Here is a 27,967-nt window from a genome sequence, read left to right as displayed (position 1 = left end):
TACAAAAATAACCTTAAGAGAGAAAACATTTGGACTTTGGTTTTGGGGGTTTGGCTTATTTCACTTAGCATGATATTCTCCAGCTCCATCCATTTACCTATAAATGCCATAATTTCATTCTTCTTTAGGGCTGAGTAATTTTCCACTGAGTACATGGATCACATTTTCTTTATCCATTCATCTGTTGAAAGGCATCTACGTTGGTTCCAGAGTTTAGTAGTTTAGCTATTGTGAATTGAGCTGCTATAAACATTGATGCTGCTCTGTCACTGTAGTGTGCTGATTTTAAGTCCTTTGGGTATAGACCAAGGAGTGAGATAGCTGGTTCCATTCCCAGTTTTCTGAGGAATCTCCATACTGCTTTCCAGAGTGGTTTCACCAATTTTCAGTCCCTCCAGCAGTGTATGAGTGTAACTTATCTCTGATAAGTGGATGCTGATCCATAATGGGAGGGGATACAGAAGAATAAAGGAACTTTGGATTGTGCAGAGTGGAGTGAGGGTAGGGGAAGGGAGGAGAGGGCTGTGGGGATGGGAAGGAGGTGGAATGAGACGGACATTATTACCCTATGTACATGTATGATTATACTAGTGGCGTGATTCTGCACCATATACACCAGAGGAAGGAGAAGTTGTGCTCCATTTGTAATTGTGCAAAAGGCATTCTGCTGTCATGTATGACTAATTAGAAAAAATTAAAAAATAAAAAAAAAATCTTAAAAAGTATTTTCCTCTCTTTCTGGTTAATTTAAAAAAAAAAATTCCTAGCATTCCAGGACTGACCACTGACACAGGCTGTGGCCTTTGTTTTTTGGTGACATCTGTGAAACATCCTTTCCACTGTGGACATGGGGACTGACTGACTGCTATATCTGTGCATTACTCTGGCCCTGCTTTATTCAATTGAGAAAAAGGGCATTGTGAAAACATAAAAATGTATAACACAGAAACCGGAGCCTGAAGACCCAGGCAACTGTGCTTGCAGGACCAGCTGCTGAACACCCAACAGTATCCCCTTGGCAGTTTCTGCAAAGAAGCCAGTGTGGGCATGCAGAGACCCAAGCTGAACTCCAGGAGCGTCAACAGGGCAGGCAGATTGTGGCCACCAGATTAAAGGGCCCTGTTTCCTTGACTCTCTTACCCCTGAGTGACCCTCACCTTGTCTGCATATGCTGGAAGCCCAGACTTGCTGGAGGATTCCCTCCCATCTGTAGAGAGTGACTAAGTCACATGTGCATAGTGACACCCCGCGGTGGTGGCGGAAGCCAGGGAGCTTGACTAGCTTTATTTATAAAATGGGGAGAAAACACCATGTATTTTTGTTTATGTTCAATGAACAGCACTCTGTTGCATGCAAGCAGCACTTTTTAAATGTTTTCTAATTTTGCTTCCAAATCTAGTCACCTTCCCTCTTGGTCAACTCTGTCCCCAGTGAGCTGAGCTCCAAGGACAGTACTAGGGGCTCCCTTGTGCTCTCACCTTTGGGGGACACTGGAAGGAGAGCCAAGGTTGGAAGGGGACACAGGACCACATGCTCTATGCTCCCTCCCTCCCTCATGGGTAACCAGATTTCTACTGGAGGCGACCACATCCACCAGGCTGGGGCCTCCTCCACTTGCCCCATCCAGCCTGGGCCCGGGTGGTCTCCGGGAAGACTGCCTAGAGTTTTGTTAATAGGTCTTCATTAAGCTTTTCTCCATAGAAGTGCGCCTTTGTTTTTTCTTAACAATACCCTAATATTGCTCCTTAAAAAAATAAAATAGCAATTAGAAAACATCCATGTGTGTTGGTTTCTGGAGAGAACCACATTAAAACTCATAGTGTCCTTTCAGAGATAAGAACATGAAGGCTCTGGGCAGCTGGCTAGTTCCAAAGCAAGTCCATGACAGACAGGGCCCCTAAACCTAGATTATCTGTTGCCAAATTAAGACCCCCCTTGATACATTTTGCAAGTCACCATTTCTACTTTTAAATGACAATCGCCATAAAAGATGATTTAATAAAAACATGATTTTATAAAAAAAGATAGAGGTGGACTGTGAATGTCTGACTCTAGAAATCAACTAAATTCAGCGTTCTGACAGCACCTTGGCTCCCAATTGCACAGAGAAGGAAAAACACCCTTGTCTCCTGAACACTTCCGTCTACACATTCGTCCCCAGACTTCCTTGTTCCATGCCTTACTTTAGCAATCCCCCACCATTGCAGGAGGAGCAGGAAAGGGTGAAAGAGACTCAAAAAGTTACTTTGTCAGATTTAAACAATTCGTTATAATTTGTTCCTATAATTATCCAATTTCATGCATTTGGGAAATAGTAAAAGAAGTGGTAGCAAAATACAGAAGATAATTTTTGGTGTAAGATAATAATGAATTAGATTAGATAGCAGGGCTAATAATCACATTCGCATTGTACCCCTGTTAAACCAAAAGGGCTGCATAATTTATCAATGGAACCAGCCTAACCTAAGGGAAAGCTCCCTTCTCCTCATCCCAAGGAATAATGAAGAGGACACATTAATGGAATTAACCATTTGGAGAAGGAAGTGCTGTCCTTGCTGTCACAGCACAGGAGGGAGACACCCAGGATTCAAGAAGGTATGCTCCTGCACAGGGCCAGGCGGAGACTGTGTTGGGTCTGCCTAAGTTCTCCCTGCCAGAAGGTCAGGTCGAAAGAAGTTTCTCCACCAAACACACACGTGAAGGCTCCCTGGATACAGGACTCCAAAGAGCCAAACCCAGCTGCAATGCAATCAGTAGACAATGAACTCAGAAGGGGGTCAGACTTCACACTGGCTCTGAAACTCCAGGGCAAAGCCTACATGACCACATAATTTCCCTGAGCCTCAGTTTCCTCGCCTATCAGATGAGCATAAACTATTGTGGAGATTAAATGTCGTAGTCTGCCCAGTGTGGTGTTGTACACATGTAGCCCCAGCAACTCGAGAGGCTGAGGCAGGAGGGTCGCTAGTCCGAGGACAGCCTGGGAAACTTAATGAGACCTAGTGGTAGAGTGCCCTGAGCTCAATCCCAGTACTGGGCAACAATGGACATAAAATGTTTAGCACAGCCACTGGAATGTTATAATCATGCAATGTATATTAAATCATTATTACCACCATTTCTATCAGCAGATTGGATTTCACAGGAGTAAAAGAGTTGCAGATGTCAACACAGGAACATCTCCAAACTCACAGCACTGCAAACTGTCTGATGAGCAGCACCTGCAATTCTGCTGCACTGAAAATCTGAGGTCACAGCCACACTTATCGGGTATATCTAAGAATAACCTGAGAGGGGGTCCAAAGGGATTCACAGAATGCCAGAAGGGGTCCAACGGATGACAACAATGAAACAACCAAACAAAACCCAAAGCAGAACACACCTAAGGACTCAGCCAAAGACGTGGCAGGAGAGCTTGCCTCCGTGAGGTCACCCTAGGGTGCATCTGATGATCTCACGACACCCCACCACTTTTTAGTAAATTCTACACAATGGAGAATTGGTCACTCAAACTGTTCTTCAATCCGCCCTGGGAGGAAGCCGAGTGCCCAGGGGCCACAGGCCCAGGGAGCCTGACTCCCAGCGCTCCAGAGGCTGAACGCGAAGTGCCAGCCCCAGCTGGAAAACCAACAGGCCTTTCGTCCTCTTCAAAGCTCGAGCTAAAGTTCATTTTCACAAGCCAAATTTTAAAAATCAATTAATAAACTACAACTGCCAAAGAATGTTAAAAAGCCCAAAGGCACCTAAGAAGGGCTTGGAAGAGACAGAGCATCAGCTGAGGTGACGGGCTCACGGGCTTGCCATGTGGGCTACGCTGCTGACTCGGTCTCCCAGGGTGGATGTCCTCCTACCTCCACCCCCCACTATCCTTATGATAATCACAGCATTAATTTTAAAATCATCATGAATCAATCATGAAATCTGACTCTTGTTTTTACTGGCAACAAAACACTCTAATTAGCACCTCGAATGAGAGCTATGGAGATGGGAATGTGGAGGGAAATCTGCAGGTAAATCTTCCCAAGTGACCCAGCACAGAGGAGGGGCAGCGCCGCCCCTCCTGTCCCCTGACATAACCACCCTGGACCAATGCACAATGGACAGAGCACTGTGGTGAGGGCAGGGCTGGCCTGGTAGGATGTCCAGCAGCAGCTTTATCTGGACCTGCCAGAGGCCAGCGGCTCCCCTCCCTTCTCCACCAGGTATCTCTAGATGCTGCCAAACCTCCCGTGGCCGGCCAAGTCACCCCTGGCTGAGAACCATGAGACTAAAGAGCAGTGTCTACAACCGGCTATTATGGAGATTAAATGTAATACTGAAAATCTCTATAAAGGGCTAGTGTGCTTCAAGGTACACAGGGAGACGGACACATACTCAACTAAGTGCAGTTAAGACCCACTAGGGGACGCCAACCAAACTCAGGTGCTTCTGCTGCTGGTGTTGAAGGAGGAGAGGAAGTGGGTTCAGTGGTCCAGAGGTTGTGTAGACGCTCGCATTCCTAAGCGGGATTTTTTTTTTTTTAAATCAATTCTGTTGAAGGGTAACTCACACCTAGCACACCACATCTGTTTCTACTGCACAAGCTCTGTGTCCTGACGGGTGTCACAACCTGCCACTCGCACGAAACCCCCAAGGGCAGGATGCGCCCATGAGATTTACACACAACTCACAGAAATAAGCACTGGCTTTTGCTATATTCTATGTCAAAAGCATTTCCATTAAGTGCACAATTGTGTGACGTGGCCTCCTGGGAATGTCCCTGATGATCGCCTCATGGGGAAAGCTTTCCTGGAGAGGAGGGCAGGTTCCATGGGTGACCAAGGCGGTGGCACACCACAGGGGCTTGGTGGTCAGGAGTTGCCGTCCCGCCTTCCTAGCACTTTCATGTGTGCATTTGTGCTTGCTGGGCCACCTCTGTGGGGACAAGGAACCTGTGCTTGGGGCCTGGGACAACAGCTCATCAGCTCACTGGTGTGCCTAACCCTTCCTCAATGGCTCCAGGACAGCTTCCTGGCCACCTCTTCTCTGCCCACTGGGCAGGGCCTGATCCTCCCTGTAGGACCCACATCAAGATGCGACCACCTTCAACCCAGGCCTCATCAGCAGGGGACACTTGTATCCTTTAGTTACCTTCAACCCTGTGGGGTCTGGGGGTGGACAGGGGAAGAGCTGGGAGTCAAGAAAGGCAACAGCTCCCTCATACCCTGGGCTGGACAAAATCTGAGCCAGCCCCAGAGTGTGTACCAGAGTGGAGGAAGCAGTTCTTGGAGGAACACCTGTCCATCTAGGCTAGGGAAACAGGCCCACAGGAAGGGGAGATGGACTTCCCTGGCCCCGGCTGGAAGCCGGATTTTCAGTGTGCAGGGGGCCTGGCACATTGGACACCAGCCCTGCTGGGACTTCCCATTTCAACGTGCAGTAGGGGACCCACTTGCAGCTGACCCCTGCACTGGTGTCCTTGCTCCAAACAGCCAGAGGAAGGACGGCTAAAGAACATCATCTCTCCCGACATCAAGAACAACTGCAAGAATCCAGATCCACAGAATCTTCTAGACCATCCACCCAACGAGGGGCCGGAAGCAGTGAGGAGGGGCCCCCATCAGCCCTCAGTGACTTCCTGTCTTGCTTCTCTCTCCCCCCACTGCCCCTGCACCATGGGGAGTGGGCCCACCCTCAGTGCTGACGGCACCCTCCTGTGCTCCAGTGCAGACCCAGCAGGGCAGGCTAATGACCAGGGCTGTGCACGTGCACATGGAAGACTCTGGAAAGCTCCTTCATCAAAATTACAGAAGCCAGAGCCGCTCACTGGATGTCAGGGGCAGATAGAATGATGCATGTTCTTCTCCACGGCATAAAATATAATGTTCCAATCAAATGATAAATCATGCTTATATGATTTTTATATCTCCATTTAGAAGAAAAAGAATTATATTTTTCTCTTTGATCTTTCTTAAAATGGTGTGCCTTCCTGAAATTTCTGGTGAGTCTCAAGTCAGGATACCCTGGGTTGGAGATGATACCCTGGGTTGGAGATGATACCCTGGGGGTTTGGCCACAGGACAGGTGGCATGGGTGGCTCACGATGGGGCCCAGGGAGGGGAACACTCCCTCCAGCACACTGTGGTCCTGGAGCAGCAGAGGTGCAGGAAACCGACTGGAAAGAGAGAAGATGTTGGTGCCTTCCTGCCATTGTCCCCCTCAAAATGCAGGGCATGGGACTGGACACTGTCCTGCTCAATCCTGACCAAAAAGTAGGAATCATTTCTTGAGGGAAAAAGACTATTTGGCTTTATAAGAAAGTATACGTAGTATCAAATGAAACTAAGTCATTGGTATTTTTTTTTAACCCTCATTACTATAGAATTAACTGTTATTCATTATAGTGCCCATAATTCATTGGCTAAAATGCAAATATCAACTTCCTAATTAATTAAATATTACTAATTAAGTTGGATTTTTAATGGAAGGAAATTGAGAAGGAAGTGTCTTATGGAAAAAATAAATTTTTGTTAAACATCAGAAAAAGAAAATTGCCCATTATGGTTCCAATGTCAGCCATGCCATGAGAATGTCCCTTAAAAACTAAAATCAGCAGAACTGGTAACTTTATAAAAAGAAAGCAGCAGGAAGAAGGGAATGAGCCTGCACACATGAGAGAACTGAAAGGGATGTTTGCAACTAAACACGCTTCCCGTTACTTTATGTGGACCTGACAGCCACAATTCAATGAGGGCTCCCATGTGACACGTGGGAAACACAAGAACTGTGGCCCAGGAGGCAGCGTGTGAGTGCCACACTCGGGGAAGGTGGACTTTCTGACCCCAAGCTCCCACTCCTGGCTGTGCTCTGGGCCTCTCCTGCGAGCAACAGCCTCCTGTCTCCTAAATCAGATGCTTGTGCTGGACATCGCGTGAGGGACGGAATGGGGCATCTTTCTAAAACAAAGCCTTCCTGTGGTGTGCAGAGGCCATTCCATCTCCCTCCCATGTTACAAAAGACCAAGTGGTTTTGCCCACAATAATGAAAAGTAAATATGGAAGAATACTGCCCCCGCCATCAGACTATCCACTGGGGACTGAAATGCTACCACCTAGATATAGGGTAGGAGCATTTAAAATTCAGAGTCAGACAAGGTTGCTACTAAGCCAGTGACCTTTGGCCCCCCAAACATTTATGATTCAGTAATTACCGGATGGCATGGTTACTGACAGCTGTGAGACTTCCTTTCCAACAGAACCATCTGAACACGGTAGGGTGAAGGGACTTCTCAGCACTAGCTGGGCACGGCCAGGGACCCAGTCTTACAGCTGCTCTCTCAATCATCTTGCAGTCATGCATAATGGCACATATCACTGAGAAAAATTAATATTTGAAGTCATTTGGATTAGGTATGTGGCATTATTTTTTATTTTTATTATTATTATCATTATTACCACTATTACTACTACTACCACTACTGTTAACAAATACAGGTCGGTAGGGCATTGCTCAGGAAAGACATCTCACTTGATTTCTGTTCACACCCGTGAAGGACGCAATGCTGCCACATTCCATTCTGATGCTGGAATCATCATCCGGAGTCTAGTCCGGCTCTGCAGTCGCAACCTTGCCTGTACTTTTTACCAAAGCTAGCAGGAGCATCTCATCTGCTCAATTACTTATTAGTGTTGCTACAGAATACCATTTCCTCTTGCGGCTGATAAAATATTAATCAAAAACAGGAACTGAGCGATTTCCCAGTGTAGATGTCTTCTAATGGTAATACAGGGAGTCAGCGAGAGATCTGGAGGTCATGTAAGAGCTTCTGGGGAAGCAGAGGAGGGTGACATCGGAGACAGAGGCAGAGGCTGCAGCTGAGCCTGGGAGCGGGCGAGGGATTTCCAACCAACCTGGATGGAGCTTCCAGAAGCCTGGCTGGAGGCGCCCTGTAGGGGAAGGCCAGGCCTGAGAGACACCCCAAGGATTATGGGATTATGTTTTGCAGTTCTTCAATGGAGAACAAGCCTTCAATGAACTGAACTCTGTCTTCATTTAGCCATAATTTCAGGGGATGTTGGGTAATGAATTCAGGGGCCACATCCCCAGCCCTTTTTCATATTGTATTTAGAGACAGGGTCTCTCTGAATTGCTTAGGGCCTTGCTAAGTCGCAGAGGCTGGCTTTGAACTCACAATCCTCTGACCTCAGCCTCCCAGCTGTCGGGATTACAGATGTAATCCCACTATGCCAGGCTCATTTAACCACTTTTTAAAAAATTCTGATCCTTATTTTTCAATGCCTTCCCAGTTTCATGACTCTACTTCCTAAGTAAGAGTGTACAGCAAAGTCAGATGAATCTCAAATTTTCTGCATTCCCCGCCCCCCCCCCAAAATGTCATGCACCTTCTGCCTTCTCAACCATAGTCCTGTGTGTGTAAAAAGAACCCAGCTCTGGGTGTAGACAGGCTAGGGTCTGCAGCCAATTCCATTGCTCACTACACAGTGACTCATGACCAACAATTTAAGCTCCCCAAACCCTAGCTTCCTGAAGATTTCCAAAACATGCCATAGCTTCAAATGCTCACTTTCCCTCATACCAGAACTCAAACTATGTGCACCCTAAGAAAAACCCAGACAAGCATCAACACCCTGCAGTCCATCCCCCAAAACACACCAGTTCTCACAGAGCTGCAGTGAACTGCATCTTTATGAGGGTTTATTATGCCCCCACCAAGGTGTCATTTTTTAAAGCATTGAGTAAATCCCACCTAATGTTTTGAGAAACACTGTTTATGAGAGAGGTTAAGTGCCCTAATCCAAAAACTTAAAATCTGAAATGCTCTGAAACCCAAAACTTTTTGAGTGTATGTCAGAACTCAAAAAGTAAAACATCCCAGTGTTCAGATTCCCAGGTTAGGAGTGCTCCACTAACAAAGTCTGTGCAAATGTCCCCAAGCCCGAAAACTCCAAAATCAGAAGTATTCTGTTTCTAAGCATTTCTGATAAAGGACACTCAGCCTGAACTGGTGACAAAAAGGGGTACATGTAAGGGTGGGCATCGTGAGAATACCAGTAAGTCAGCCACCAGCACCAGGCGTCCCACGCCTTGGTTAACACTTATTCAGAACATACTACATGTGCTAGCACCTCCAGTTCACTAACCTGCACAACACTGTGGCACAGGCTGCCAGGTAGGAGCGTCAGAATATGAACTTGGGCTGTGACTTTGAACCTGCTGCCTTCTCCAGCCACCCCCGTACTTTCTGATCCTCTTGTGGCACCTACCCTCCCCTCCCACTCACCCCCGCTAAAAAGCAATATTGAAAAGAGGAAAAGATAAACAATGACTGCTGAAGCTTCTGGAAGATCCGCTGGGACCAAGAATTAAGTTATATAAGGAAGCCGTCAAAACCTTAAAGCAAGAAGTTGTTTCATTACTGTCCTTAACCGAATCAGCTTGGTCCCCCAGGGCTGAGGGATGTTTCCAGAAGGGCTCAGGGGTATCTCCAGCCTCGCACAATCAATCCTTCCTCCGGTTCCCCCGACCCTTCTCAAGCTCTCTGCAGAGTTGAGCTCTTTTGGTTCCTTTTGCTTAAACTCACCTCTCACCCACCAGAAACCAGCAAGACTCCCTTTCTCAGAAGAAGCTTAGAAGAGTTGGAGCTTTGAGCCTGGAATACAAAATCAGTCCATATTGAGGGACAAGCTCTAGGCTTTGGTGAGGGTGAACTGTCCACTGTGGGGCAGGGGTAGCAAACACACGGACTCATGATGCTGTCCCTGCACCCTGTCCTTCATAACCAGCTCTCCAACGGGCACGGTCCTCCTGCCCACTGCCCCTCCCCGCTCCAGAGCCAGTTCAGCGTCCTTTCTACCTGACAGTCCTGCAGCCACTGCCCACCAGTGCCTGGCGTCCAAGATAACACTTTTTGAGCTATTTCTGTTCTACCAAACTACCAGCAAAAGTACGCTAGATCCTCTGTACTCCTTGAGTGCAAAACTTGTGTACATAACGTGAGATTTCCACCTGCCTTTACACCCTCAGAAATGGAATCCAAAGTCTTAGAGACATTACAACCAATGAATACTGTGAAATGCTGGGCAAAGTATCCTTTTTAATGTGTTCCTCTTAATTACCATCTACTTTTATATCTGAAAAATTCACTCTGAGTTGAGGTTTTCCATCAAGACTTTGGCTCTCTTCACCACGATCCATTAGAATGATAAAAATCCATTTTAAAAATTTAGAGTCTGGCCCAACTACCACAAGCCTGGGAACCCATCTCTTAGGAGTAAAAGCTTCGGTCTAGACATGTGAACAGGATGTTTACTGCATCACTCTTTAGGGCCGATGCAGCAGTGGAAAGAGAAACTTGAAACTCAAAGAATGTCATTGCGTTCAATATGGTGGATGATATCCTTAGCTGCATATGTTCACAGCATGGAACAGTATGCTACCAAGGGGTGAGAAAAGCAAGATATAAAACAATGTGCAAAAATGGTTCCATGTTTTGGCAAGCAAAACAGCTATTGAGAGAAAAAGAAAATAAAATAAATATAGAAGGGTTTTGCAATATATATAATCCCATTCAAGAGGGCTCTGCCCCCATGACCTGGTCACATCCTAAAGATCACACTGTTTAGTACTAACACCTTCAGCGGGAGCATTTCAACCCATCAATTCTGAAGGAGACACAAACATTCAGATCAGAGGAAACCTCTAATACTTGTATGTGTGCCCACCTTCATGCACTATCAATAGTAATAAGAAAGAGTCATGTAGCCCTGGTTAGGACCTAGGCATTGATTTCCCAAGCATTAAAACAGTCGTCTAAGGCCAGGTGCAGTGGTGCATGCCTATATTCCTAGTAACTTGGGAGGCTGAGGCAGGAGGATCCCAAGTTCAAAACCAGCCTCAGCAAATCAGCAAGACCCTGAACAACTCAGTGAGATTCTGGTTTGTCTGAAAGTAAAAAAAGAGAAAAATGAGGTCAGGGAAATTTGTCCCCTGTACCAGGGGTGCACAGCTTTAAAGTTAACTCAATCAGCTCTGTTTCAAAGATCATTGCCACATCCACAGCCATCAAAGTCACCAGAACCAACTAGAGGAACAGCCTGTCCAGACTCAGCCTCACTGATTCTGTGTAATAATGCTTGGCAGGCGGTAAAAATGCAGCTCAGGAAGCCGTGGTTGAGGGTGCTCCCAACACATTCTCGTTGTGCGGCAAGCCACCTCTTCCTGCTCTGGGAAGAGCACAGCTGTAAACCTCAGTGCCCGGGAGTGGATGCCCACAGGGCACGTGGATGCCCCTCCCTGGTTCATGGCTGAAATGCTGTTTTGTGCTCAGGGATGCCACAGGGAGGACGTTACTCTGCTGCCTGTTGAGAATCCCTGGCCTGTGGTCAGCCGCTTGGTAAGAAGCAGGATGGAGACCTCCCTGAGGGGAGGGGACTGTTCCCTTCTCCCTGAGGACAAGGACTTTCTATGTGTTGCTGACTCCTCTCCCCAGGGCCTGGCATGGTGCCTGGTACAGACTAGTACCTACTAAGTGAATTAATATGAGTGCCTAGGAAACATGTGTTGCTAATACAAAAATTACAAGTTTCTACTTGTTAAAAAAACGAAAAAACTACTCCTAAAGGAACTGCATGTGTTGTATGTAAAGAGACCATTAATAACAATGACAGCAGCAACTCTCATAGAGTAAGCCCCAGTGAAAGGCACTGTGACAGTACACGTAATGGTGACTCTCCCAAGAACACCAAAAGCTAAGGCTAGTGTTCCCAGGCAGCAGAGGAGGAACGGAGGTTCACGGTATTAGTCACCCAACCGGAGGAGGGTACGGATCTACAAAGCCAGGGCGGTCCCTTCTCTTTTCGCCCATGCCTGTGATGCACAGCCACATGCTCATTCAGTGATAAAGACTAAGAGTAAAGTATCCAGGTCAATCCATTTAACGTCAGGCATTCAGGAAATAAATAAATAAATAAATAAATAAATAAATAAATAAATAAATAAATAAATAAATAAATAAATATTGGACAAGGAAACCCCAAAGCCACATGAAGCACAACTGGAGCATGACTTGTGCTCCCCTCTTAACACCTGTGCTGATGTGGACTCCATCCGAAGCTCGTCTTCCTCACACTCCCACAGGCGCAGATCAGTGGGAGTGCTGGGGACGACCTCTGACAAATGTGTTCAGGCAGGGGGATATTTCAGCTTCCACCCTCTCTGGACCACAACATGACAGTTACAGGACTCACATCCATTTGTATCCCTGGTTGAATCCCACATAATTCAGCAGACATTCATTAGGATGCCATAACCATATCACACAGCCATAAATACACTGCTCAGCCTAGAACAAGACACTCGGGTTTAAACATAGCTCAAAATAATTCCAATTCTGGTGATTTTCAATTGCTCATCCTATAACTTTTCTGTGGTTCCTTAATGTTGAAATACAGTAGGAAACCAAGAATAAGGGCGTAGGCGTGAATGTTAGTGAGACAGAGTATATGTGTGTGTGTGTGTGTGTGTGCGCCTGTGTCACAGCAAGAATACAATTTGGGGTATTGAGTTACAATTGATAAATAGTTTGTTTGAGGAAAAGGTAACTTAATAATAGATGTGAAGCTCTTTGACATGCCAATTTCAGAAGAAACATTCTTGCTATTATAAATGAGATCCCAGATTTTAACATTCTGAAGTGTCTGCTTCACATTTGAAGGATGGCTACTCTGATAAATTTTAAAAAAGCATACAAGATTTTGTCCTAAAACTAGGAAAAATATATAAAGCAAACAAATAATGCAAAGTTAAAACCATATTGAATCCACCATTCCAAGGAGAACAATGCATTCTCAGAGTCAGACCCTGGTGCCAAGGAAGCCAAAGGCCAGCAGGTGACAACGCTGACACAGACAGCACTTGCCGTGATCTTTCCCTGTGCTCTGCAGGTGCCAGTGGACGAGGGGTTTGTCTTCAAGTTCAAGGATGGAATCACAGACACCTCTCTTCTCCCAGCAGTCAGAAACCTCACAGCAAACTTTTTAATTATTTAGAAGGAGATAGAACCCTCATGTTTAAATTATGCTAAGTAAGTATTTTCTCAGCTGGACTTTGGCCTGTGGAAAAATATCTATTCTACAGGCTTGCAGGAAGGGTCGAAGCAACAGGAGGAGACAGTGCATGTGCAAGATGGAGAGCCCTGGCCTCTGGGGACCAGAACACTGGAACCAGTGTACAGGATGTTCTAAATAATTCAACAGCATAGAGGGCACTTGAACCCATAAAATTTTTCCAAGGGCCCCAAACCCTCTGAACATGAGCATTAAAAATAGGCAGAAATAAAGCCACGGTGAATCATGGAGTATCCACCCTATGAAGTCCTATGCAGCCATACAGGAAATGAGCGAGCGCTGTGTCTGCTGAGCTGAGGGCTGTCCATGATGGGCGGGTCAGGGAGACAGAGGAGTGAGGCTCGGCACTGCGGGTGAAGGGGACAGTGTTCTTGTAGGAGCACACGGCAGCCCTCTTGTGCTTGACGAGGACGACCACTGGTGGATGGAAGAGCTGAGGATGGTGGGAGCATCCCACCCCCTACAGCCCTTCCAGGCTGGGTTGTCTACTGAGGTCACTGGATAGTGGGAACTGAGGAAAGGAAAGAGGTGCCAGGGACTTTGGTTTTGCTCTTCACGAGCAGGATTTCATTGACTGTAGTGAGTACACGCTCATCTTAGGAAAAAAAAAATTTAAAAAGAGAGACAAGGGGAAGGGGAGAGAAGCTTCCCACCCCCAAACACCTTCCTGATGGCCAAGGGCGGTTCACTCCTGGGTGTTCCAAAGCTGCCAGGCTGCCAAAGTGGGAGTGGCTTTATGGTTCTGGAATGGAGGTGCCCACTTGTCTGAAAGAGGTGCCTCTGTGAAGCCGCCTTTAAAGATCAGTCGTGGGGACCGCTGAGCGGGGAGCCTGGGCCCCTGGGGGAGCAGGGAAGGAGAGGAGGCGGCAGGTGGCAGGAGGGCTTCCACCCGCCCCAGGCCCAGGCTGCGTAGAGATGGGCTCCCAAGAAGTCCTCTGGTGATGGCCAACTCGCTCCCTACCCCTGGGCCCTTCAGGGAGTGACAGCCACCCCATAGAAACCATTACGGAAAACCTCTCGGAGCTGCTCCCAAGCACAAACAGGATGCCACATGGTTCAGTGAGCCTTCCCCAGCACCTACTAGGAGCTGCCTGCCTGATGTGGGTGTGAAATTATGATCTCTTAAAGCCCCACCGTACAATTCAAGACCACCTTTTTCTGACTCTAAAAGTGACGAATTCATTTCAGAAAATAGTCAATGATACAAAAATGTTTTTTAAATGACGAAAATATCTACAACTCCTCCAGACCCAGACCAGGTCACCTTGCTGTGCACTAATGCCCAGCACCTCTGGTGGGCGGGGCCCCACAGGTCTCCACAGGAGCTTTGAGAGAAGGGAGGCAGGCCTTGGGCTCAGGGGGGCACTTGCCTGTGTCTATTTTCTGTGTCTATGTCCTTATAGAGCCAGAAAACTACCCTGTGCACACCGGTTTTCTTTAATGGCTTAGCGCACCTAATAATATACAGTAGGGCTTTCACTAACATTCAGTGCATGTTTTTTTTTCAATGCATCAAAACGCTCACTAGTTGGTCCTAGAACAGGAAGTACTCTGGTACATTCACCAGGAAGGCAGCTGTCACCAGCACCCAGAGTAAGAGATAGAGGGACAGGAATAGTGCCTTTTCCAAACAGGCCAATGCACTGGAGGACAGCAGGAGCATTTCACCTTTGCTACTTTCTAGTTGACCACACTGTTTTACCTCCAAACATGGAAACTACATTTACATGTATACACACATACATTTACATATATTCATATATACATATGTATACACATATAATATGTAAAATACATGAGTATTTTATGCATAATGATTTACATATAACATTTTATATATGAAATTTATAAATATTATGTATTCACATTATATACATATAAACATATATATGTATATGTGTGTATATATACTTTAACACCATTTAATGGTGAAAATATGCCAAAGAGAACACTTACATGAGTCTAGTAGTGAACTCACTTGCTGTTTTCAGGCAGTTGTACACACACACACACACTCAACTGCAGCTGTTGCACATAATTAATGTGCTAATTATACATAATTATCTAATTACTAAAGGAAAGAGTCAAAGCAAATGCAATAGCAAAGATATTAAAATCCGCTCTTCGTAGAGCGTCCCACCACATGGACTATCTCACTCGATCGGAAAGTCACTGTCTTTTTCTCTGATGTCTGAGGACCGACTCAGGAAAGAGAAGTCACTCCAGATGCATTAGCAATACTGTGGATCAGAGGATTTTTAAGTCATCCTATTAACAGTATTGGTATCTTAAAAAAAAAAAAAAAAACTTCATTGGGGAAAAACACTGTCATACAACTATTCTTTGCAGTGCTGTGGGAACCAGGACTTGTACCAGACTCAGGTGAGTAAAGAAAGTTTCCCAGAAAAACTGCTGACCACACAAGACGATAAAAGGGAATTAGAAAGTGGGAACTAGATGGTGATATAAATTTGGTAAACACTCTTCTCCTGTCCCCGGGGTGTTCTGCATATAGTAAGTAGCGTGTGGGTGGATGGCTTGTGGCTATGAGTGTGGAAGACACTCTCATCCTTTCCCTTCTTAGAGAGGCTGAGGCGCTGCCCTGATAAGTACTGCATTGCTGAACGTACGCTCACCACACTCTCCCCCCAACCACCCCCACACCCCGTGCCTCCTTCAATATAGACCAGATGGGACTGTAGGCAACTGGAGGCCAAGCTGCTATTTCATCATCCCCTCTGGACCACGGATGCATCATAAGGAGAAGCTCTGCTTTTCCTTGAGCCCAAGGTCACTGTCCTGCAGCAAACACCTTACCATAAGACATTGAGAAGCAAAGCCAACACTGCCCGAGGAGCCTCAGGAAGCGTCCTTCTCCCCTCCTAACTTTCCTTCCAGGGCTCTGGACTCTCCACCCGACACCTATTTTCTATGACCAAATAACTGAACCTTTTATCCAATGTGACCCATAGTATTTCTCCAGAGTGCTAAAGCTTCCACAAAATCACTCCACTTCTGAAAAGAACAGCTTCCTGCTGATTGAGAAGACACACACAGCATCTCCAGGTATCGTTTGTTAATCTGTCCATGTGTATCCTAGCTCCTTCCAAAAATGATTCAAGGCACCCCCTGCTTTTTAAAATGCTATCATCAAAATCCAATGGGCCATGACAAACGGAAGGAATGAAAACATAAACCAGCTGGAACTTCCAAAGGCTCATGTTCATTACTTTTACTATTTAACTTTAACTTTTAATCTTGGGCCGTAAAAACTGTCCTAATAAAAGATCCATAAATATCTCCTGAGTGTGCAAAGGAGCGGCTTTGATGACCTGGAGCATATGCTGGCTCCTTCCACCTTGGGCTCAGGGCCCGCGGGGCTGTGGAGGAGATGGAGCAGCAGTGGGCCCAGGTTCTTCCTCAGGGGTGACTCCAAACACAGGGCCACCAAGGAGTGAAGGCGACTGTCTCCACTCTCAAATTCCACTTTAAAGGAAAGAAATAATAACCTGTTGTTTACAAGGCAATCAAGGAGATTCAGGCATCGCAAGGGTAAGCACTTGCAAAAAACTTGAGAACGCACCCCCCCCACACACACACACACTTTGTTGTCTTATATATATGTATATATACACACACACACACACACACACACTGTGTGTGTGTGTAATCCCAGCAGCTCAACCAATAAAATGGCCTGGGACAAGGGTCTCCCTGAAGTCTCACCTACAAATCTCTTAATTTCGCTCTACCTACTCAATGTGTCTCTGCTAACCCAAGAACTGCATGCACCCCAGTTGAGTATGGCTCTCTTAAATTCTCTCTCTAATCATGCATTGATTTCTAAGTAAACATAATTAATTGCCAAATAATTTCAAATTATAAGATGGGTTCCCTGGAACACATTTAATTTTACCGAACAACACGTTTTTAAAATTAGAAACACTCAAGACTCAATACCATTTTTGCCTCTAACCTCTTCCAAATTAAATTCTGGGAATATACTTTAAAATTTATATCATCATCATAGTGCATTTCTGCATGAACAATACATAAGGATAATGGCTTTTATAATGGGATGCAGAAATGTAAGTTTACAGGAACCAGCAATTTGTAATATTAAATATTGAGATTTTTTCCCCCTCAACTTACATGGCTTTTTCCTTTTCTGAGTAAACACCATTCTGCGGAAGCACTACAAGGCCATGTTCTTGATTACACTATTTTGACTACTGTTAAATCTCTAGCTGTCTTAAATTAGATGCAAGTAGCATTTCTAAGTTTAGAATCCTGGACAGAGTATTTTGTCCTCTGGAGAGGACTCTAAGACATCGCAGGCACATCTAATTCAAAGGTCATTTGTACTTCTGAGAGCCTTGAGCCAGTGCAGAAGCCCATGTTCCTGAAACTCTTTATTTCTGATGCCCAGCAAGTTTTATACGACCTCTTTCATCTGTGAAGTGGATCCATGAGACCCTACCTTCCACATACCATGGAGAAGTACGTGTAAAGACAAGTAGCTGCGTGTTTTAGCCTAAGCAGATAATCTGTCATAAACAGCACGTTGTGTTTAATATTCAGATCAAGACGTCTCTGTCTCATTCCAGCAGACCCTTCTGACAAAAGCCATCCCACGTCTGCCAGGAGTATCGAGTCCAGCTGAGGACAAATTTCAAGATGAACCTGAAATCAATTTGCCATCAAATTTTCATGGCGCTCCCAGACCCTCTGTGGCATTTTAATTACAAGCACCCTAGGCGGGGGGTACTACAGATATTGACACTCAGCTCCTACAATAAACTTTATTGGCAACCTCTGTCTGAATGCAGTACTCACCTAGAATAACAAGAAACGCACGAGGCCAGTGTAATCACCGGGAACCATCTTGTTCAGAGGGTCTGGGCGGTTCTTAGGCAACAGGCTTGGGAGACAGAGCCCACGGGTCTCAGGAGTACAAACGACCTCTGAGTTAGATGCATCTGCGATGTCTGGGAGATCTGCAAAGGTCCTAGGGTCCTCTCTGTAGCACAGTGTCATCTTGTTCCCTCTTGGCGCGTGGTTGCTTCCATCTGGTGTGTACCATCTCAGAGCTCTCAAAAGGCTTCAAGTCCTCATTCAGAGGCCAGGATGTTGGGACACAAGGCATCAGTGTGAAACTGCTAAGAGCCTTGTTGTACCAGGATAGCGGCGGCGTCACTGGCTGTACTTGGGGACAGTGTATGGGGGGAGGGAGAGGTATTGAGTGGTCTTGGCATCAATGACAGTCTTCCTCTGCTTTTTATTTTTTTATTTTTTTTTTTTTGTACAGGCTTTTGGAAGGGCTGTAGGTATCAAGAGAGAGGGGAACCCGGTGCTGTGGTACATGCCTGGAATCCCAGCAGCTCAAGAGGCTGCAGCAAGAGGATTGCAAGCTTCAAGCCAACCTCAGCAATTTAGCCAGGCCCTCAGCAACTTGGCAAGACCCCATCTCAAAATAAAATATAAAGAGGGCTGGGGATGTGGCTCAATGGTTAAGCACACCTGGGTTCAATCAATGATATGCCCCTCCCCACCAAAAAAAAAAAAAAAAAGAGAGAGAGATAAAGGAGAAGACCTGAAATTTGCTAGTCATACAGGATTTCTGCTGTCTGAAAGCAACATCTGGGATCACAGACGTGCCGTTTTATGGAGGAGTGCTGAGCGGCCTAGTAGGCCAGGCGGCTTTGCTACTAGACACACTGCACGGGCAGGTGCTGTCCTGTTGGCGTCAGTGGTAATGCCAGATGGGAATGGCACCACAACCAACAACCACCATCTCAGTGGCTCAGCAACTTTGTGCCAGGCACTGGGGCAGGCACGTTTCACAGGCCAAGAGTCCTCAGACATCCTCCCAAAGGAGCAACGGAGGGAAGTGAGTCCAGTGTTCTGGCAAATGCTTAACCACCGGCTCTACAGAAGCAAAAGCATGTGCGTGTACATATGTGTGCCTATTACACAGTTCACTGATTCAGAGGTGTGTGGCATAACACAAATGAAAACACACCGTCTTCTGCCAACACTCCCACTGATGCTTCCATGGATCTGCACATGACTTTGTATCCATGGCTGGGTGCCCGCCAGGCCCATGAGCATGGGCAGTCCTAGAGGTGCTCAATCCTTCTAAGCCCAGCAAACAAGGTGAGAGCAAAACAATGCACACACACACACATTTTGGGGCTTCATTCGTTTTTCAGGGGCATAAGCAACTTTGTTGACAAACTAGATAACCCATTTTTAACTCGTTTTTATACCACACATCATGCAATAAGCCTGTGCGTGTTACCTTCATGTCCATCAGCATGACCAACACTGCCATCGTTTTCTATGTCAAGACAACATAAACCCAACACTCAAGCATGCTCCAAGTTGTAGTCTTTGCTGTTTCTGTGGTGCAAATATTCCTGCCATGGCTGCTTTCAAGATACTGAGGTGGTTCCCGAGAGCTGTGTGCAGCTGTGCACGGCTCCGGAGTACGTCCACTGCCTACATGGGGTAGACCTCAATCAGCTCTAGAGCACTAGGATGGCTGAGTGTGCCAAAACTGGACACCTTTGCTACTGCCGAGTCCCAGGATACTGAGGGGAGGGCTATACTGCACACCAGGCATGGTGCCCACCTGCCAGAGCTCACAGGTGCAGGCACACACACAGCTCTGGCAATAGGAGACCTTGCTGGCCGCCCTGCCCTGCCAGGTACTTTCAAACACAGCTTCTCGCCCTGCTGTTTCCCTTGAGAGGGAGATACTTCCAAACAGCTCCTCCATCTATGCTCCAGAGGTAACAGAGGACAATTAAATATCTGTGCTTCTGAAAAAAAGTTGGCAGGTTTGACCAAGAGAACAGACCATGCCCCCTCACCAGAGCCACAGGCCTCGGCCCCAGAGAGTGGCTGGCCATGGCCTCAGCACGGGCTGTAGCATTCCAGCCCCACTTTCTGTCTTTGTCCCTCATCACCAGATTTTCTTGGGGTCCCTCGAAGTGCAGGGCATGGTCAGCTCTCCAGTCCTTATAAGAGACCAACAACATGACGGCACTCTGAATCAGCTGCTGTCCTTTTTGAGGGGAAAAAAAAAAAAGACTTGATAAATAAAACCTAGGTGTTGGGTACAAATTTTAGTAAAACAAAGATACCCTGACTTCTAGGCCAGGTGGGCCCACTCTGTTCTGCAGAGCAATTAATGGCATCTGACAATTAGGGGGCAGCACTGGGTTTTATTTTGGCTAAATGAGTGCAAATTCAGAGGCTCTTCCAGGCCTCATTAATGGAGGCAGGTCAACAAGTGCTGCTCTCTTGAGGCAGCGTGGATCATCAGGGGTGCATGTCCACACAGGACACGGTTTCCTCTGCCAGCACATCCCAATTCAACAGCTAAGTGCCTCTACCCAGGGGTGCTAGGCGGACTGGGCTACAGACTGGGCCAAGAGGTCTTTCCAAGGATGCCAGGCACAGGAGCACACATGTGACACTGATGCTAGAAGATTGGTTCCTCCGGGACAAGACACCCAGTGAGACTTCTGGGGGACACCTCTGCACATGTTTTGAAAACATAAAAGGACACAGCTTTCTATGCACTGATCATGCTAAAATTATTCCAAAGTATTCCCTGGAAATGCCAGAGCTGTAAAATACCTGAGATATAAACTAGAATATCCTAACCCTTGTCAGTAACACAGTGCGCTTTCTTTTTTTATATTCTTTTTCTTTTTCTCCTCAAGGGGCAGTTGCTCAAAATAAACATCCATGCTTCCTAGGCACAAATTTATATTGTGAAACCCAATATGCAATGCTTGACTTGAAAAAAACATTTTATATTCATATATTATGGTTAATCTTGTCTTCTTAAAAATCACCAGCATGCACCAGAGAAATCAGCCACGTTCTCTATCCTGCATGCGCTCCCAGTTCTCCTCCACGCTTGCTCTCTGTTGGCTGAATGAAAGTGAGGACACCATCAATGTCTACTACTTCATTCGAGATAATGTTTCCCTGGCTAGAAGGATCTCGCTTCTCTGTGTTCACGACAGAGGCAGATTAGAAGGGGCCTTAGGCCGAGGAGAACTCAGGGCTGGCACCAACGGGCCCTGAGTGTGTCGTCACTCATCACCACAGAAGCTCTAAGGAGCACCCACCCTGTGACCCTCAACCTGCTGGCGCATGCCACCTCCCGGGCCAGCAGGGAGCAGCGTGGGAAACGGGCCTGTGGTCCCTCACCGGTCAGCAAGCACGTGGGCGCATGCACATGTTTTTTTGGAGACATCTTCCTCTAAGTTCTGGGGGTGGAGGAAACCGAGATAGAATGCTCAGACGCCACCAGGTTTTCTTCTTTCTTGGGTTGAAACAAAACGCCACGAGCAACCAAACACTCCTCTTCATTTTATGGAGCGGCGAAGTCACTGAGCGGATTCATTTGAGGCAAAGGCGATATAGAATCTCAATGTGTGCCAGGAACACGCTTGGGCACGGGGCCAACAGAACTCGGCCTGTGTCCACAGGGAGGACAGGGAGGCCAAGTTATGTTTGGAAAGTCGCCTCTCATTTCTGATGCAGTCTTTCCACGTCCACAGAAGCCACTATCCCCAAACTTGAAGCCTGTGGTCCTTGCCCCCCACCAGGCAGCTCCTGCCAGCCAAGCCAGTGTCTCTAGGGCACAGACCAACCCAACTCAGCAGAAGACCCAGTGGTGCAGGGGTCTGGCAGGGGCTGACCGGGGATGGCTGCCTTCCTGCCAGATCATCTCTCTCTGGAGCTCAGCCAAGGAAATGTGCTTTGCAGAGCCGGCCCCTCCTCCTCTCTCCAAATCACATTGCTCATGATTAAGAAGAGAGAGGCTGAATCTTCCTCCACAGCCCTGGAGGCCTCCCCACCCACTCTCTACAAAATCAGTTCATCTGGGCAGTTTTTAAAGCGCAGAGTGTGGGCCAGCTGGAACTGGTTGCCTTTTCCTGGCCAAATGCTCAGGGTTCCTTCCAGCCTGCAGCCTGCGTCCCCCACGTGCTGCAAAGAACCAGCACAAGGAACCAGGGTGTTGCTGACCACGCTTCCGGGCAATGTCCCCAGGTCAGAGCAAGTAAGAAGCCTTAGTTCTTGGTGAGGTTGCTTGGCCCCAAGAGGCAAGTCACTGAGCTCTGTTGTCCAACAAAGCTCTGGAACAGGCTCTCTGGCTGCCCAGGTCACATCTACATTCCAGTCTTTATAAAAGTAGATAGTTTTCAAGGGAGAACAGATTGTCTCTATTGGCTCTAGCCTCTCCCGGCTCAGGGGTAATCCGAGTGCCACTGGGTAGGCCCCGTAGACTCTGACTTCCTTCTAGAAACTAGGCTACTTAGATAAGGTGTTGTCCAGCTTGAAGCAGCCTCCAACCCTTGGCAAGTGTGCGGTGACTGGGTATGAGATAATATAAAGAGAAGGGAACAATATTCTTTGTTTTACTCACTCCAGGCAATTTAGTAGCCAAGAATTGGAAATCATTTGGAATGGGCCACAGCTTTCAAACATAAGTTGTATATATTTAAAAGTTCTTTAGATTTTAAGTTTTGGTGGGGGGAGGGGTGTACCTGGTGTGAATGTTCCAGACCTATTCTGCTTTGGGAGCTCAGATAAATTCAGGAACAAGAACAGCCCTTAGTGGAGGAGAAAGAATCATGTTAAAGGCACCATTTATCTCCTTTCTGGCACAAAAAGTATATATAAAAATATATTCATTTATACATTCTTCTTCTGGGGGCCCTGTAACTCTTCCCAGTCATTATTCATATTAATTAAATGTGTGTTTGGTTTCTAAACCACTAGGCTTAAGGACTCAAGTTGAGATGTTGTAGAAAGTAAACACCGCAGCCTCGCCCACCGTGGAGGGCCCAGCATGACTGCGTACCTAGCTCAGAACTCAGCCCACGGACGGGAGGTTTCATGTGTCGGGGGCAAGGCTCCAAGCCCCATGACAAGCCTCACTTTTGCTGTTTGGAAACTAGAATTAATCCTTCCATCCTCACTGATTTGCAGAGATGTTTTCAGGACAAACCTGGTCATATTTCTTGAATTCTGGGTGTTCAAGGAGAAAAGAAAAGATGGTATTACTAAAACACAGTCCTTATGATTCCCACGACTGGGAACGTACCAGTCCTTGGAGCATCTTTAAAATAGTAAAGCAGCAACGGAATTTCCATTCCTTATGAGCCCAGGAAGGAAACTGTGAGAAGTGAGTGATAAATATTAGAAAATTCTATGAGGATTCCTTAAAGCCTGAAATGGACAAATGCCTTCCAAGAGATCAGTCTTGCTGATAAACACGGGTTCATAAGGCAAATTAATCTACATATGTGAGTTGTACAGAGCACCTTTCTCACAGGATTTACTCTTTTTTTTTTTTTTTTTTTTAAATCTTCTTTAGTTCACTGTTTTTAATCATTTCCCCCCTTGTGGGATTCTTTACTCTGGAGACTTGCCAAGTCCCCAAGAATACATGACTTCATTTTTCCACAGATGCATTTCTATATACTTGGTATTTCGGTTATTTATTAACCATGCCTAGTTTTGTGGTTTCTAGCTTTATATCTTTAAAGTCATTAAAACTTAATAGGAGAATTAATCATAAAAGAAATCTATCAAACACAGTTGCCAAGCACTTTTTTCCTGCCTGACTGACATCTTTAAAATGTATTTGAAGGTTATTTATTTCATCACACCCAGGGAATAAAAAAAAAATAACTTGCAGCTTCCAAGTTCAGAGAAAGCATAAAAATGTGATTTACTATTTATTGTACAGTTAGGCACATGCATATTATATATTGCATGTTAATCTTCGACTGGTTAAGTTTAGCAAATTTGACAACACTACTATTCGCCAGTGAGGAAAGGGAATCGACATCTGTTCTCTTCCAGATATGATTCCTTCTTGGAAGGAATCAGAAATACTCCCAGGCCTCCTATTTTCTGGGTAAACTGATAGAATGCAGGCTGTTCAAGTGGACAGTCAAACCACAATGCCCCCTGGTGGCAAAATAATGCACACACACGTGCTTCTGCACTTCTATGTTTTAGAGAAACCTAAAATTTATGGCATGGAGATTTTCTTTTAGTTTTAAAAATGCAAATGTAAAGAGTGTGGCACACTGATTTTAATACACGGGAAATAAGAAGCTGTGTTCCAGTTTCTGAAATCAAAGGAGCATTTAGTTTCTAAAAATCACCTTGATCGAACTTTAATTTTTACAGTAAGGGATTATACTTGAATTCGACACTGATGATTTGGTGCATGGGGGAAAATCAGAACTGTGGCATATATATATATATTTTTTTAAACTAAATTTACAAAAGTGGAACAGTCGACAGATGCTTAGAGGTGGACCTATGGGTCTGTGAGCTCATTTTCAGTTCAGTTAAAATGGAGTGACAGCAGTTTCCAGGTTTTACCAGGGGACCGCCAGCTCCATCTTGCCATCATGCTCTCAGCATGCACCTCTGATAAGCAGCTTAAAGGGAATTTCCTCGGGTCAGACATAAATAGAGTGTCTCAGGTTCCCTTAATCCAGACACACATCGCTTGCAAGTTAGGCCTCATAAATCTCAAAAACAGGCAGCAACACATGAAAGGCAATGTTGTTAGAAGGCTCAAATACATTAAATGGGAATGTCTGAAACGCTGGCTCATTAATCATACAAACAATACTGACGCCTTGTAGTAATCAGGGAGTTCGGCACCTTCCCTTCTCAGAAAGCACCTCATTTTACCTTTTGCTATCTCCAGGGGAGGGGAGGTCCAGCACAGGACACTGAATTCCCTCTTCATCTCCAAGAAGCTGAGCCAGTAATAGTCAAGGTCATACAGCAGTTGCAGAGTACAAATGTCACCTAAGGACCCTGGTACCCTGCTCCAGAGCTGCCAGATTTGCTAATAACAATTCTTTTCTGATGCCAGACATTTTAAGACATTTGACATGATATAGACAATGCTGCTAAGGCATGCCATTAAAGGATATGGGGTGAAAGTACAAGTTGATGCTAAAACACATACACAGATGTCCATAACAGCATTATTCATGATAGGCAAAGAGTAGAACAATCCAAATGTCCATGAACTCATGAATGGACTTTTTAAAAAAAAATAAGGTGTAGTCATACAATGGAATATTATTTAGTCATAAAAAGAAATCAACAGGGGCTGGAGTTATAGCTCAGTGGTAGAGTACTTGCCCAGCATGCTTGAGGCACTGGGTTTGATCCTCAATACCACTTATACAACTAAAGGTCTATTTACAACTAAAAAAAAAAAAAAATTTAAAAAAAGATCAACAGCGGGTGTGGTGACACAGGCCTATAATCCCAGTGCCTTGGGAGGATGAAGCAGGAGGATTGCAAGTTCAAGACCGGCCTCAACAACTTAGTGAGGCCCTAGGCAACTCAGGGAGACCCTGTCTCAAAAAAATAAAAAAGGGCTGGGGACGTGGCTCAGTGGGTAAGCACCTCTGGGTTCAATCTTCAGTTCCAAAAAAAAAAGAAAAGAAAGAAAGAAACGATAGGCTAGGGTTGTGCCTGGCATGTGTGAGGCACTGGGTTCAATTCTCAGCACTGCATATAAATAAAATAAAGGTCTATCAACAACTAAAAAAAAAAAAAAGAAACGAACAACTGATACATGCTGTAAGGGGGACGAACATGGAAAACACAAAGCCAAGAGAAAGAAACCAAATGCACAAGATCACGAGTGGATGTATTTATATGGAATGTCCAGAAAGCGAATCCACACAGGAAGCAGAGTGGTGGTTGCTGTGGGCTGGGGCGGGGCATTTTGGGTGCTGGCTGTAGTCTGCAGGGTATCTTCTTGGGGCAATGAAGATGTTCCAAAATTGACCATGGTGATAGATGCACAGCTCTGTGGAGACACCAAAAACCCACTGAACTGTACACTTTAAATGGATGAATTATATGGTAGGTGCATTACATATCAATAAACGTTACAGAGAAGGAATATTGGAGGGCTGGGGTCAGCGAGGGCCTGCAGAGCTCTAGCGGATGTAAAAGGTCCCTGGTAGAAGGAAGATGAAAATAGGAAGAAGGGGACACCGTGTCAGCCTCCAGAGACGCAGAGGACAGCCCTGGGTCAAGCAGGACCCCTATCTTGATTTTGCAAAGGGAATCTGGCCCAGGGCTACACTCCCAGAATCTCCCCACCTGAATGTTCAGAGGAAGTTTCTCTCCCGGCAGACCTACAATCTGATGAGGGTGCTTTGGATTAAGGGGATTTTCAGACCTTACCCTGCCTCCCTAGAAACACCATTGCCCCGCGCCCCCAGAGCGCTGGTTCAATGAGCCTGGAGCACCACTTTCAAGAAGTCCCTGGGAGGCTCCTGCCCAGCCAGAGCTGAGAGCTGAGGCCCACTGCTGGGAGAGCCAGCCAAGCAGCAGGGTACAGCAGGAGGAAGATGGGGGACGTGGCAGCCAGCTCTACCCCTGCAGGAAGGCCCTGCCGCCTGCTCCTTCAAGTTCTCCTGTGGGCAGGGACCTGCTCTGGTGTGTGCGCCACTGCGGCAGCGGGAGGTGGTCACAATGAGCCCTCCATCTGACGCTCCTCACAAATAATGCCAAAATGTCTACACAGACGTATTGGAACTAACATGTCTGCCTCTTTACAGCAGGAGGGCACGTGTCCAAGAACCACTTCAGCACTGACAGGAAAGACTGTGTGCACACACATGTTGCAGGGAAGGCGTCTGTGTTCAAAATTCAGAACTTTCACAGGCATTAATTGGGAACTTCCATCCATACCATTCAGGTGACCCCCGTCCCACCCCACATTCTTCACTGTTGAGTACCTGAGGACAATGCCCTCCCCCAAGGCGAAGCTAACCCCCTGGGTTTCCACTCAAGCAAACCTAAGTGTGCCATCTGCGTTACTTTGCCGCTCAGAGGAGTCCCACTGGCTTTGAATCCTTTCTTGGGGACTTCTTTGAGCCAGAAAATATTGACTCCTCACAGGCCCGGCACAGGCACTGTTGAACACGCTCTCTGGGTCTGTACTGATCAATGACAATTTTGGAAAACACTGCTTGAATAATTCATCATAGAAAAAAGCTTTTGGGTTCGGCGATATTCCTGGGGCTTCCAGCACAAACATACCCTGTCCCAAAAAGCTACTCCAACTGGAAGAGCGTTTGGAATAATCAAGACAACCCCCAAGCTGAGCCCCCGGTTTTGTCAACTGTCATGAGTCATCTATGGGCGCCCAGTCACGGGAAGACAGTGCCAGGGTCCCAGCCAGGTGTTCCTGCAGCCCGTGCCTGGCACGTCCCACCACTGCTCTTCCGATGGAGAGAAATGCCGTCCCAGTGGACTCAATGCAGCAGCATGCAGCTAAGTTAAAAAAAAAAAAAAGATGAAAGAAGCAAAGAGGAGGAAGGACTAGAAGAAGGGAGGGAGCAAGGAATGCAAACTGTTGGCTAGCTTTGTGCCTAGTAGAACTGAATGGCAGCGGGAAGGACTCAACTTCACCTTGGCAACTGGGGTAGAGATTCCCTGCCCTCAGCACTGGCTGCGCCATCACACCTGGGTGTCCTTGCAAAGCCCCACCTTTGCCCACTCACAGCCAGGCACACAGAGAGCCCAACTGGCCATGGTGCTGGCGTATCTGGCTGGCAACAGGCCACCTGGAGACACCACGCTTGGTTCTACGTGCGCTCACAGGAGGCCTTGGAGCCCCAAACCCCTGGCCGAGCCTGTCAAGGTCCCCGCCTGCTTCTCTGCCTCACAGTCGGGCATTGTTTCTCTTTTCCCGTGTACAGAATCCAAATTCCCACCTACATCCTCCCAACTCCTTTTATCTCTTTCTTAAA

At 46.4% G+C, this 27,967-nt stretch overlaps 1 protein-coding gene across 3 annotated transcripts in view; it reads right to left on the bottom strand.

The window, feature by feature from the left end:
• Positions 1-27,967, bottom strand: part of Wwox (WW domain containing oxidoreductase) — an 861,609-nt gene that overhangs the window by 524,902 nt on the left and 308,740 nt on the right. The window contains exon 9 of one of the 3 annotated variants that reach the window (XM_078032706.1): positions 25,822-26,010. The exons of the other annotated variants lie outside the window; for them this stretch is intronic. Within the exon in view, the coding sequence (XP_077888832.1) occupies positions 25,837-26,010 (174 nt within the window). The 3' untranslated portion in view covers positions 25,822-25,836. Of the gene's footprint in view, positions 1-25,821; positions 26,011-27,967 lie in introns of those variants that run through there. 3 annotated transcript variants of the gene reach the window in all.

This window comes from Ictidomys tridecemlineatus, chromosome 15 (genome assembly GCF_052094955.1).
Source record: "Ictidomys tridecemlineatus isolate mIctTri1 chromosome 15, mIctTri1.hap1, whole genome shotgun sequence".
NCBI lineage: Eukaryota > Metazoa > Chordata > Mammalia > Rodentia > Sciuridae > Ictidomys > Ictidomys tridecemlineatus.
This window is presented reverse-complemented; position numbering and strand designations above follow the sequence as displayed.